Source organism: Labeo rohita, chromosome 2 (genome assembly GCF_022985175.1).
Source record: "Labeo rohita strain BAU-BD-2019 chromosome 2, IGBB_LRoh.1.0, whole genome shotgun sequence".
Taxonomy (NCBI): Eukaryota; Metazoa; Chordata; class Actinopteri; order Cypriniformes; family Cyprinidae; genus Labeo; species Labeo rohita.
This window is the reverse complement of record NC_066870.1, coordinates 33,590,236-33,603,113: the sequence shown is the minus strand read 5'-3', so window position 1 is coordinate 33,603,113 and position 12,878 is coordinate 33,590,236. Positions and strand designations below refer to the sequence as shown.

Genomic DNA, 12,878 nt, shown 5'->3' with positions numbered 1-12,878 from the left:
GTGGTCAACGACAGTCACCGCCGTCTCCTTGGCTGAGGGTAATTTGGGCAAGGGAATAAAGTGGGCCGCCTTCGAGAATCGGTCCACCACGGTCAAAACTACCGTGTTGCCCTGGGAGGGCGGGAGGGCGGTGACAAAATCTAGCGCGATGTGGGACCAGGGTCTCGAAGGGACCGGCAGCGGTTGAAGGAGCCCATCAGGGGGTCTGTTAGAAGTCTTACCAATGGCACAAATTGAGCAAGCCAAGACAAAACTGCGAACGTCACGAGCCATGAGCGGCCACCAAAATCGTTGCTTAACCACATATAAGGTTCGATTAACTCCTGGGTGACAAGCCACATTAGAACAATGTCCCCACTGAATAACCTCGGACCGTAATTCCTCTGGCACAAATAAGCGGTTCGGTGGACAAGCGACCGGAGGCGTTACCCCTTCTAAGGCTGTTTTAACCCTCGTTTCGACCTCCCATGTGAGAGTTGAAACGATAAGCGTTTCTGGAAAAATGCTCTCGGGAGTGGACGGGCGATCGGAATGGTCAAAAATTCGCGATAAAGAATCGGGTTTGACATTTTTGGAACCCGGACGGTACGAAAGTGTAAAGTTAAAACATCCGAAAAACAATGCCCACCGAGCCTGCCTAGAGTTCAATCTTTTAGCAGTTCTGATGTATTCGAGGTTTTTATGATCGGTCCATACAATGAAAGGTACCCCCGACCCCTCTAACCAGTGACGCCATTCTTCCAATGCCAACTTGACTGCCAACAACTCTCGATTACCAATATCATAATTTGACTCTGCAGGTGACAGACGATGAGAGTAAAACGCGCAGGGATGCATCTTGTCGTCCGTGGCCGAACGTTGGGACAGGACTGCTCCTACCCCCACCTCTGACGCATCAACCTCTACCACGAACTGACGTGATGGATCAGGGGTCACTAGAATGGGGGCCGAAACAAAGCGGCTCTTTAGTTTGGCAAACGCAGCTTCTGCTGCGTCTGACCACCTGAACGTAGTTCTGGGGGAGGTCAAGGCGGTCAGAGGTGAGGCTAGTTGGCTGAAATTGCGAACAAAGCACCGATAGAAATTGGCAAACCCCAGAAACCTTTGTAGGGCCTTACGGGAATCTGGAGTTGGCCAATCCACCACAGCCTTAACTTTCTCTGGATCCACACGAACTCCCTCAGCCGACAAGATGTACCCTAAAAAAGGAACAGACTGTGCATGAAAAACGCATTTCTCCGCCTTGACAAAAAGCCCATTCTCTAGCAGCCTCTGGAGCACTCGTCGAACGTGCTGCACATGTTCCTGGAGAGATGAGGAAAAAATCAATACGTCATCCAGGTAGACATATATGAACTGATCGACCATGTCTCGCAGCACGTCATTGACGAGTGCCTGAAAGACCCCTGGGGAGTTGGACAAGCCGAAGGGCATGACCAAGTATTCAAAGTGCCCCCTGGGGGTATTAAAGGCGGTCTTCCATTCATCTCCCCTCCTGATGCGGACCAAATGATATGCATTTCTTAAGTCCAATTTAGTGAAGACTGACGCTCCCTGCAACCTCTCGAAAGCTGAAGATATCAACGGCAAAGGATAGGTATTCTTTACCGTGATATTATTCAGCCCTCGGTAATCAATGCAAGGTCACAGAGATCCGTCCTTCTTCCCCACAAAAAAGAACCCCGCCCCCGCTGGAGAAGAGGAGGGTCGAATGAACCCGGCTGCTAGAGAATCAGAAATGTATTTCTCCATAGCCTCTCTCTCAGGAATGGAGAGCGAATATAATTTGCCCTTAGGCGGAGACGTACCTGGCAATAACTCTATCGCACAGTCATAGGCACTTCCTTCAGGTCGAGATACTCTACGGGCATGTTACACAGATCCACCGCCTTCTCCTGAAACATAGAAGTAGAAACAGAGGGACAAGCAGACACAAGACAAGACTCATGACATTTAATGCTCCACTCAGACACAGACTTTAGCTGCCAATCAATCCGGGGATTGTGCTTGACTAGCCACGGGTGTCCCAAAACAACGGGTGCATGAGGGGAGTCCAAGATGTAAAAGGGGATACTCTCACTGTGGTTGCCAGATACAGTGAGAGTGATGGGGTCTGTGGTGAGAGTGATCTTGGGTAGAATCTGGCCATTGAGTGCGGAGACGGCAATGGTATTGGTGAGGGGAGAGAGGGGAACATGATTACGGAGTGCAAAACTGTAGTCCATAAAATTACCTTCAGCCCCAGAGTCCAGAAGTGCAGTGCAGTGATGATCATAATTCTGCCATCTTAACCTGACCGGGAGGAGCGTGGAGGTCGAGCTGGATGAGGTCTTCTTAGCGGAGATCCCACCCGACAGTAGCCTCAAATTTACTGTCGGGCTGGCCCTTTTACCGGGCAGTTAAATGCAAAATGACCTCCCGAACCACAGTACAGGCAAAGACCTTGGGATCTCCGCCCCTCCTTCTCCTCCCGAGAAAGCCGAGCTCGACCCACCTGCATGGGCTTGTGTTCGTCGTACTGGCTGATCACGTCGCGGCCGCTGGCTCGAGGTGGAACTCCCTCCCCAGGGGGAAGCCGAGCGGATAATCCCCGCCGCTCGGCTCGGGAGAGACGAGAGTCTACCCGCAAAGCAAGGTCTATGAGTCCGTTGAGGTCGGCGGGTAGATCCAGGGCGTAGATCTCCTTTTGGACGCGATCAGCCAACCCATGCAGGAACCTATCCCACTGCGCCTCCTCGTTCCATTGGCACTCTGCCGCCAGGGTGCGAAACTCGATGGAATAGTCTGAGACGGATCTCTCCCCCTGTCGGAGATCCATCAATGTCCGCGCGGCCTCCCTTCCTGAAGCCGCGCGGTCAAACACCCTCTTCATCTCGGCGGAGAGAGCCGCGAACGAGGCACAACAGGGATCTTGATTTTCCCACACCGCCGTACCCCAAAGTGCCGCCCTCCCTGTCAATAGGGTGAGCACGAACGCCACCTTGCTCTCCTCACTAAGGAACGTGCGCGGTTGGAGAGCGAAATGCATAGAGCATTTAGTGAGGAAAGCTCGGCAGAAGTTCGGCTCACCACTATAGACCTCCGGCGGGGGAAGGCGGGGCTCCGGTTGAAGAGCCGCGGCAGATGATCCGACCGCAGCGAGAGGGGCGGGCGGCGTGGGTGGTGTGGCTGGCGCAGCGGGAGGTTGCAGCTGTTGCATACGCTGGGTCAACTCGGACACCTGCCCCACAAGTGCACGGATCGCGGAACCAACATCGCTCGTGCACTTCTCCTGTTTCTCCAGCCGAGAGATGCAGTCCTGAACATAATCCTCCAGAGTGGGTTGTGGGGTGCCTGCTGCTTCCATGAGTGGTCCGATAGTTCTGTGACGATATGAAATGAGGGAGGAAGCAAATGCAGGTGAAAATGGTGGTTTATTGTGGGAACAGAATGAAAACACAAAATGAAGAAATCTCTCGGCTGGGTGAGGCAGGGGCTAGATGGCAGATGGTGAAGTGGCGTGAGTCCCGTGGTGGTTGAGGTCCAGGTGGTGCAGACACGAAGACACGACGAAATCCAACACGAAGATAATCCCAACCAACGACTGACACACACGAAGACAAATCCAACACCGCAACATCCAGATGAACTATCGGACGAGGGGAGAGAGAATGAGGTGAGTATTTATGGGCTGAGGTAATGGGAAACACCTGTGCCAGACTGATTGGCAGCTCAGCTGAGCGAGCACACGATCACATGACAAACCAACAGATCACGAGACGTGAGAACACGGCAGATCTGTGAACCGTGACATATATATCGGATTATTTCGGCAACTTTGTGCCCTACATACACAACAAGTCATTTACACATTTGCAACAGTTTGTTTTTTACACATACAGATTGGTCCTACACAGTCAATCTGTTTTGCAGATCTTTAAACTGTTGTTTTCGTGTGCAAATCACTGTTCACAGGCTTGCAGTGCTTTTGACCCTATTTTAGCCAAAAAGAACGTGCCAAAAGTGTAAGTGCGGAGAAATGGAAGTCGGAAGAATGCAGATCGTATTTATTTTGTAAAAGCATGAAGCTGCAGTTTCACAACACATGAATTACACTTACGAGTAACATTAAAATGCTGCAAATCTTTTTTCTTATGCTTGAAACGCGATTTACGCTTTTACAAAGCTTCTCTTGTGCATGCCAATTTAATTTACGCTTACAGTCTTATGTACACTTGCACAACACGTACTCTTCACATGCAAATCTTTATGGCATTATTTTATCTCCATACAAGTCTCCGCTGTAACTTTACCTGTGGGTGTCGCAGTTGGACAGTGTTACATTATAAAAACGTGTGACTTTTATACTTTTATCGTCATATTTAGTAATATTTGCATTGTTTTATTTTGTGTAATATTGATTATTTTCTCAACCAATTTTTTGAGGAGACACTGCCTCCCTTGACTCCTTGGCGGAAAAATATATATATACACCAATCAGGCATAACATTATGACCATCTTCTTTATATTGTGTCGGTCCCCTTTTTGCTGCCAAAACAGCCTTGACCCATCGAGGCTTGGACTCCACTAGACCCCTGAAGATGTGCTGTGGTATTTGGCACCAAAATGTTAGCAGCAGATCCTTTACAAGTCCTGTAAATTGCAAGGTGGGGCCTCCATGGATCCGACTTGTTTGTTCAGCACTTTCCACAGGTGCTCCATTGTTGTGCTCCTCCAACCATTCCTGAAACATTGTTGCTTTGTGGCAGGGTGCATTATCCTGCTGAAAGAGGCCACAGCCACCAGGGAATACCGTTTCCACAAAAGGGTGTAGATGGTCTGCAACAATGCTTAGGTAGGTGGTACGTGTTAAAGTAACATGCACATGGATGGCAGGACGCAAGGTTCCCCAGCAGAACATTGACCAAAGCATCACACTGCCTCCGCCAGCTTGCCTTCTTCCCATAGTGCATCCTGGTGCCGTGTGTTCCCAAGGTAAGCGACGTACACGCACCCAGCCATCCACGTGATGTAAAAGAAAACATGGTCCAGTTCTGATGCTCACATGCCCACTGTTTCAGCAGTGGACAGGGGTCAGCATGGGCACCGTGACTGCTCTGCAGCCATCACAATTTGGTTCTTGTCAAACTTGCTAAAATCCTTACATTTGCCCGTTTTTCCTGCTTCTAACACATCAACTTTGAGGACAAAATGGTCACCTCCTGTCTAATATATCCCATCCAACAGGTGCTGTGATCTGTGATCCATTTGCAGATATTTTTTAATTTACATTTTTAAATGTTCTTTTTCTTTATTTATTTATACATACATGCATATATACATTTACCCTTGTATTACTCTGTCCCATTTTGTTTGTTCTTGAACACGATGATATTTTGGCGCCATCTGCTGGTTGTAGAAGGAAGATAAGGTTAATTTTACACCACACAGGAACTAGCATCGCCTACAAACATATGGCAAAGCATTATGATGATAATTAAAGGATGATACAGAATTGCCATACAATGTAACACGATGATTCACATAAACCTACAACAACTGTCCAAACATGTTCCTTTCAAGCTTCTCATTATAGTTTAGTCCCCACACGGAAAACAAGTCTAAGCAGAAAAATAGGTTAAAGTGCATCAAGAGCCATGTGGTCAAGGATGTAGTTGATTTAGAATGAGCAACAGTTTGTCAAAAAAGACAAAGGAAACATGATAAAGAGGATGCAAATACACACTTCATTAGAAAGAAAGTAGTTCAGTTTGATTCATATGGCTTAACCATAATCACTATTAATTTACCAGGGGTAGAAGTAATTTTGGCAGCTGGTAAGACTAAATAACAACATATGCCACAGCATGTCACCACAAGCAGGTGTTTTTGTGATTCGTGATCACCAGTCTTTTCCTGTTGCTTTAACACTGGTGGGGTTTTTATTTTCTATTTCACTCTAAGCATGTTTTATCCTGATATGCTTGATAGAGTTTGACAATCCCAAAAAACACTGTCCTGTGTTCGTAACTGTTAATCATGTGCTTCTGTTTAACTAAAGAGCACGCTGAGGATGGCACACTTCATACATCATGTAAACAGACAGCTGAATTCCAGATATGAGAAGACGCTTGCTATCTGACTAGGTGAAACTAGTGGCACATGGCTCTGTTCCCACACATTCTTACCCACAACTTGTGGAAATTGGTGTTATAGCCATTGCCTAAGTAAACCTGTTCACTATATACAAACTTTTATTGATATACAGTACAAAAACAGGTGAGACGAGTCTACACAAATATTTTAATATACAGATTTATGAGGCAAAATCCAGAACAAAAGAGGTAATTGTGTAGCATGTAATGCCGTACCCAATGTTGCATCAGAAACATTTATGAGTCATTGTGAAGGTTTCAAGATGGTTTGTCGAGCGACCATCGCGTGTGAGCATGAGCGCCTCAGGTTTTTCGTGTTGACAGTGCTTGCATGAGATAAAGACAAATACAGAATCTTTGGGGCAAAATCATAAATGTGACAGACAATTTAATTTTTAATGAAAATAAGGTTAAATAAAGCTCTGCAGTGATTACATATTTTTGTAAGCCAACTCGGAAGTTTACATCACCTTGGTTTCCTCAACGCGGTTTTTCCATTGACTTCCGGGTTATTGAAGAAAATAAGCTCTGTGACCAACAAAAGTTTATTGTTCTTCACAAATGAACAGCATCTATGAATTATACAAAGCATAAATGCAGTCACTGGAAGTAAAATGCTAAACATAGGCTATAAATGAACCACACCACAGTCACATGACTTCAACTTCACCATCACGAAAACCTCCGACAACCTTTTTATTCTTCATTTAAAAACTTCTTTTGACTAGTGGGTAGTTTTTTTGTTTGACATGATGGCATTTAATGTCCCCTACCAACTCAGTTCCCACTTAGCTAACCACCTTTTTCAAGACAAGTTAATGCTTTAAAACGTCATAGTGTATTACTGATGTGATGTCACAGAATAAAGGATGAAAATGTCTTGAGCTTGTGTTAACCAGCAACCTTATTTTACCCCTTTGACCAAAAACCTATTCATAAATAACCATTGACTACAGAAGGATCAAACCGAAAGCGCTCAAGTGTGAAATCTCATTTCCGGGTTTTGGCCTACAAAAATGGATCATCCCTGCAGCACTCATTTCAGAGACCACACAGAACATGTCCCAGTGTCTAAAATGGGTGTCTTGAGAAACTACATGTTTCTCTTATAGCCCTATACTCAGAAACAGCAAAAATGGGTCAGAGGGGCAGCTCACCCATTTTTAGCCAATCAGAGATGCTCTCATATGCTAACTTTTTGTGTAGGTGTCTGCTGTCGTGGCTTTAGAGGATAGGGTGTCCAGGATGTGGCTTAAGGACTGATAGTTATCTCATTTAGAGGCTAAGGTCTTGTGGACGTTAGACTTACGTTTCACAAATGAAATGGAACTGGGTGATCCTGATCTTAAACTCCAATCTAGACGAATTTTGGGACTGTGCAGTTCTGAAGATCAGGGTAAAGTTTCTGTTCAATACCAGTTTTCTTCTCATATTTGGCACACTTTGTAAAATTAAATTGATAACCTGTTATCATTTACTCACCCTCATGTAGTTCCAAACCTGTATAGTTTCGTTCTTTCTTCAGAAAAACAAGCAGTGTTAGATATGTGTTAAATATGCATTTCTCTCTAAAAAGTAACTGATTACATTACAGTTACTTTTTATGTAAAGTAATGCGTTGCATTACTTTTGCATTACATTTTTAAATCTGAGCTGAGCTTGCTTGTTTGTTTTAAATATAACAATGACTAAATGTGAATGTAAATATAAAAAGTTGTATTTTTGGCTAAAGTAAAAAGCCCTTTCACACCATGAGTGAAATAAGCCTCGGGCTGTAGGGAATGTAAATTATCCTCTGTACAGTAGCAAGTGTTACAGTGTTACAAATACAAATGTTACATTTATCCAAAGTCATTTTGCTTATTAGTATGGTTGAATTGAAAGGCCAGTGAAGACATTGGTTAATAAAACTGGATTAAATGCATTAAGGATATTTGTGTTATTCAGCAATTTTATTGCAGGTTTGCATTTCACTGTTTTTATCTATTTTGAGCAATACTGAATCCGTTTCTGCAAGTGAGATGAGTAAATGCAAGCTTGTATTTAGTCTAGAAATGCAGTAACAATCATGTTTACACAGCATGCAACATCTCTTCACTACGTCCGATTTCTCTCAACTTGAGAACAGTACGGCTGTCAATCAGTAAATGGCAAAACAAAGTAAGCGTTAATTATTTGAAAAATTAACTCAGATATATTCTTGTAAATTAAAAAGTAATGCGTTACTTTACTAGTTACTTGGAAAAAGTGATCTGATTACGTGACTTGTGTTACCTGTAATGTGTTATCCCCAACACTGAAATCAGAAGACTGCTGGGAACCGAACAACATTGGAGCTCACAGACATTCTTTGCGTGGCTAAAATAAAAACTATACTCATTTCACAAAATATCTTCTTTTATGTTGAAAAAGAAACAAGAAACAAACTAGTTTTGAAATGACATTAGGGTGACTAAATGATGAAAGTGAAATATGCCTTAAACAGCGATGGGAGAAGTAATGCTTTGTCCATTTGTGTCCATTAAAACATGCATTAACCTCAAGAACCTTTGAAATCAATCCAAAATGTTTTTAAGTCTTTTAAGGTGCAGTCACATTTATTGTTGTTTGGTTTATTTTAATGGGCAATTTCCCTAGGAATCCACACGATCTGGAACTTCGTGTAAGGGTGAAAGATTTCCCCATCACGTTCACATTTTTTTAGATGTATTTTTGCCTTTATTTTTAATAGGGCAGCATGGAGGAGACAGGAAGCAAAGTGGGAGATAGAGGGGGATGGGATCGGGAAAGATCCTCAACCTGGGATTCGAACTTGGGATGCCCGTAGCACAACAACGCTATATGTCAGCGCTCTGCCCACAAAGCTATCAGTTCCGACACAACTGGTTCAAGTTGGCATGTCATTTTGCTGAGTTGACCAACAGAAAGTTGTTTGGTTTGAACGTGAGCAATGCCTTACATGTCGCTACTCTTTTTCTGACCGCCAGATTTCACTAGTGTGACCACACCTTAGTTTGCTTTCACTAGAAAGCTGTCAGCACACATTCTGAAAGCCTGAATTCTACTTCTCAGACATCTGAGCTGCTGGTGGTTCTCGCTCTGGTGATGGACATTCTAAACGTGTCCTTGGTGGATCTGACTTCCTTCGCAATGAAATAGTAACATAGCGCGTCCAAGCAGCAGGTCACGTTTGCAATGTTTATGGACACCTGTATAAAAAGGGCGATGTTTTTTTGCTGTTTGCAGTCTGAAATATAGCCATTGCGGACAAGATATTGCAAGAATATGGCCAGGTGACAGGGAGTGAAGGGCACTAGGAAGGCCACTAGGCTGCTGTAGATGATTCTCACACCAGCTTGCCTCTTGTGGTTGCTGTTATTTGAGGCTTTGAGAGTACGGACGCTCTGAACGGAACAAGCCACCAGTACCGCAGCGGGCAACAGGAAACCAAAAAGCTCCAGGCACACAATTATTGCAGTGCTCCAACCCTTCTTAGAGAAGCCATGGAAACAAGTGAAATTCTCTCTTTTCTCTTCCCGAAAGGTGTAGATAGGTGAAGTTGATGCCATTACGAACACCCAGATGCAAATGCACACAATTAAGGCGTTTTTTTTAGAACGCACCTGCTTGGCTCGAAATGGGTGGTTTATAGCAATGTACCGGTCTATGGCTATGCACACAATTGTGTAGATGCTACCGTACATTGCAACAAAGTAAAGACTTTCCAAGAAGGAGCAAAAGAGCTTCTTGTCTTCTGCCCACTTGTGGTGTGCTGCGTGCATTTTGAAAGGTAACTGCAGCAGCAACAGCAGGTCCATCAGAGCCAGGTTGGTCATGTAGATAGAGGACTCAGTCCATTTTCTGAGCAAGCGGCAAAAAACCACCAATGCTGCAATGTTTAATGTCAAGCCAAACACCAAGACTGGCACGTAAATCACCAAGTCTAGCTTCTGCGTCAAGGTGTCCACATCTTCAGTTGTGCAATTTGTCATATTGAAACTGGCAGGAGAGAAGTGCGAAATACATTACATATGTCTTCATGAAATTTCAAACTTTCACAATTGAAATGTTTATCACATGCACACTCATCAATGTTGTGCTTTCTTTTTTCACTTGATGATGCAACAGTTTATGTATTTATTTTAGATTTCAAAAAACTTTAAAATCTTATGTGAAATGCAAAATGCTAAGTCTGTTTTCTACATGCAATAAAACTGCCTTTTCACACAAAGAATTGCATGTTTTCTTTCTGAAATTAAAAACCAGAAAATACACAAATAAATCAATTGTAAGGGAATTGTTTTTGGCAAAAAGGCAAAAGGAAGTTGCATGTAGAAAGCACCGGATGACTTGAAGCTCGTTTTTCATTATAATGATCTTTCACTTCAGACACATCAAACGTATTCTTGTTTTCATTTTGAAAGTTTCCACTATGGTATGATAAACCTTCATTTTGTTTGTAAAATTCTTCCAGATCTTCTAGATCTGCTAAACAAATAAGGCATACAAAATTTAGTAAATAAAAACTCGCATATAGAAGTCAAATATTAGCAAAATTAATAAATATAACTCACTGCAATCAATTGCATCAAGCACCACAGATTATTAAAATTATCTGAGCTTTATCGTTACAGTCTAAAATTCATAATTTGTGCAATTTTGCACTGTAATTATTGTTATAATATAATACAAATATTAAAATATATGTAATAAAAATGTATGTAAAGAAAACTAATGTGAGTGTTACTTTTTTTAAATACAGTAATTTAAAATAAAAACATGAGAAAATTACAGTTTTGTAGTTTCAATTGCTCTGCATATAATATTTGCATCTCTTTACAGTTCATTAGAAGATTTTCTTACCTTTGCCGATGATTTTCAAGAATTATTGCTCCTCAACTGAAACCGACGGTAGTTTTCCGTAGTATAGTACACTCATGAAGTAAATCTTTGTTAAGAAACAAAATATGACCGTTTAAAAAAATGGAGAGGAAACGGTGACTGTGTAACAATGAAATTACCAAATACCCCCAATTTTGGACACATTCACATATTCACACAAACACATACGTGCACACACGTACACAAAACAACCTGCATTTGTTTCACACCACCCGAACAAATGTGCATAGCTGTAAAGGTCATACCTCTGCTGCCAAAGATTAGCAATATATTCTTAAACCAATAAACCACAAGAGCAAAATCCGTTGGATGTGACTTAAGCAGGACAAACTGGCGGATGTCTTTTGTTTTTTTCTTCCTGCATTATCTATGAAATACAGACGATATTTAAGCCTCCGTGTTATGCTAAACGTTGAACCTCTTCGGCATTTCATCTACTTCTACATCTTAGTCCGAGACGCATGTCAATAAACCACAGTCTTTCCCGTTTCAGACATGTGGGCTGCATCTCTCACGAAACTTTGTCTGGTGTTCAAAAATCACCATTAGTCTCATGAATGAAATGATGACTGGTTTTGTCCCACCTGTGCACTACAAAGCATAACTATGGTATTTACATACTAGTGATATTGCTAATTACGTATCATGCAGGTATGATATTTTTCCACACAACATGTCAATGAACCTGCAAGCAATTTTCTACCGCCAAAACGTACTGGAAGAGAAAACAAATTTACTGAAACTATGCCTAAAATGACTTCAATAAAAGAGGTTGTTATGACATGAAGCACACACACACACACAAATAATTGTGTTAAATGAAACAGAGTGTCTGTGCTTACCAGGTTGACAGCTGTGTCATAGACGATACTTTCCCTTAAATGCTATCAAGAAAACTGTAGTTAGTAGCACTTCTCTTTTCAGAGGTTTTGCCTGTGACCACATCCTTGCTAACAGAAACATGCCTTTGGTACTTTTCTGATATCTTCCTGTTAGCCTGTAAGTAGGCTACTTCTTTTTCTCTTAGTCAGTATAATCACAGCTCAAACATGAATATATTTGTCAAATAAGTTTTGGGAAGTTAACACACCCTGTGGTGTGACATACTATACTTCATCCTAATCTATTTTAAACAGCATTTTACTAGTTAATTTGCAAGTGTAATGTATGCGGCTATTGTAACTGCAAGGTTATTTGTGCTTTTGAAATGCATATCACACTAACGGGAGCATTTTTAAAATGAAGACGTGAATAAAATGGTGAAATAAATACAAAATTGGTGGCCAGTACAGACCGAAGTTGTACAAAGATGTTTATTTTTAATTTAGCAATTAAAAATCGAAAAAAGTTTTAAAACAAGATATATGTACATAAGAATTAAAACAGCATTAAATATGAAGACAAGATTAATATAATTAAATCTTTTATAAAGTGTTGCTTCTCAAGTATGTTTATCTAATTTTTAGAATATTTAGGTATTTTTTTCATTTTAATTTATTTCATTTTTCATTTTTTTTTTAAAACAATTTAAAATAGGCTAATTTTCTCAGGGACCTAAAAAATTAATTAGAATTTAAAAAAATACAAATTTAGTTATTTGTAAATATCAAATGGATCACAACTTCCTGATTATCATTTCTTTTCTTTTTTTAAATTGATTTATGTTCACTGTTAGAAAATGTTAATAAAAATTAATTAATAATAAATAATGTTGTATTAAAATAAGTTCACTAAAAGACCAAAAATAAAAAATAAATAAATAAATAAAATGGTAAAAAAAATTCTAATGCTGAAAAGTATAAATGAATTTATCTGAATTATCTGGCAACATTGTATGTCAT

At 41.5% G+C, this 12,878-nt stretch overlaps 1 protein-coding gene across 2 annotated transcripts; it reads right to left on the bottom strand.

The window, feature by feature from the left end:
• Positions 1 to 6,186: 6,186 nt before the first annotated feature.
• LOC127174391 (G-protein coupled receptor 55) lies at positions 6,187 to 11,975 on the bottom strand. 2 transcript variants are annotated; one of them, XM_051124817.1, is made up of 3 exons: positions 11,880 to 11,975; positions 10,999 to 11,083; positions 6,187 to 10,134 (listed from the first exon to the last, which is right to left on the bottom strand). In XM_051124817.1, exon 3 carries the CDS (start codon positions 10,125 to 10,127, stop codon positions 9,204 to 9,206), a length of 924 nt encoding a protein of 307 aa, XP_050980774.1. In that variant the 5' UTR covers positions 10,128 to 10,134; positions 10,999 to 11,083; positions 11,880 to 11,975; the 3' UTR covers positions 6,187 to 9,203. The 2 variants fall into 2 exon arrangements, with proteins under 2 accessions (XP_050980774.1, XP_050980782.1); XM_051124825.1 differs by lacking the exon at positions 11,880 to 11,975 and adding an exon at positions 11,283 to 11,471.
• Positions 11,976 to 12,878: the final 903 nt, after the last annotated feature.

Excerpts from the sequence above, each read along its gene's own strand:
- LOC127174391 (XM_051124817.1), bottom strand. The coding sequence starts at position 10,127 with ATGACAAATTGCACAACTGAAGATGTGGACACCTTGACGCAGAAGCTA.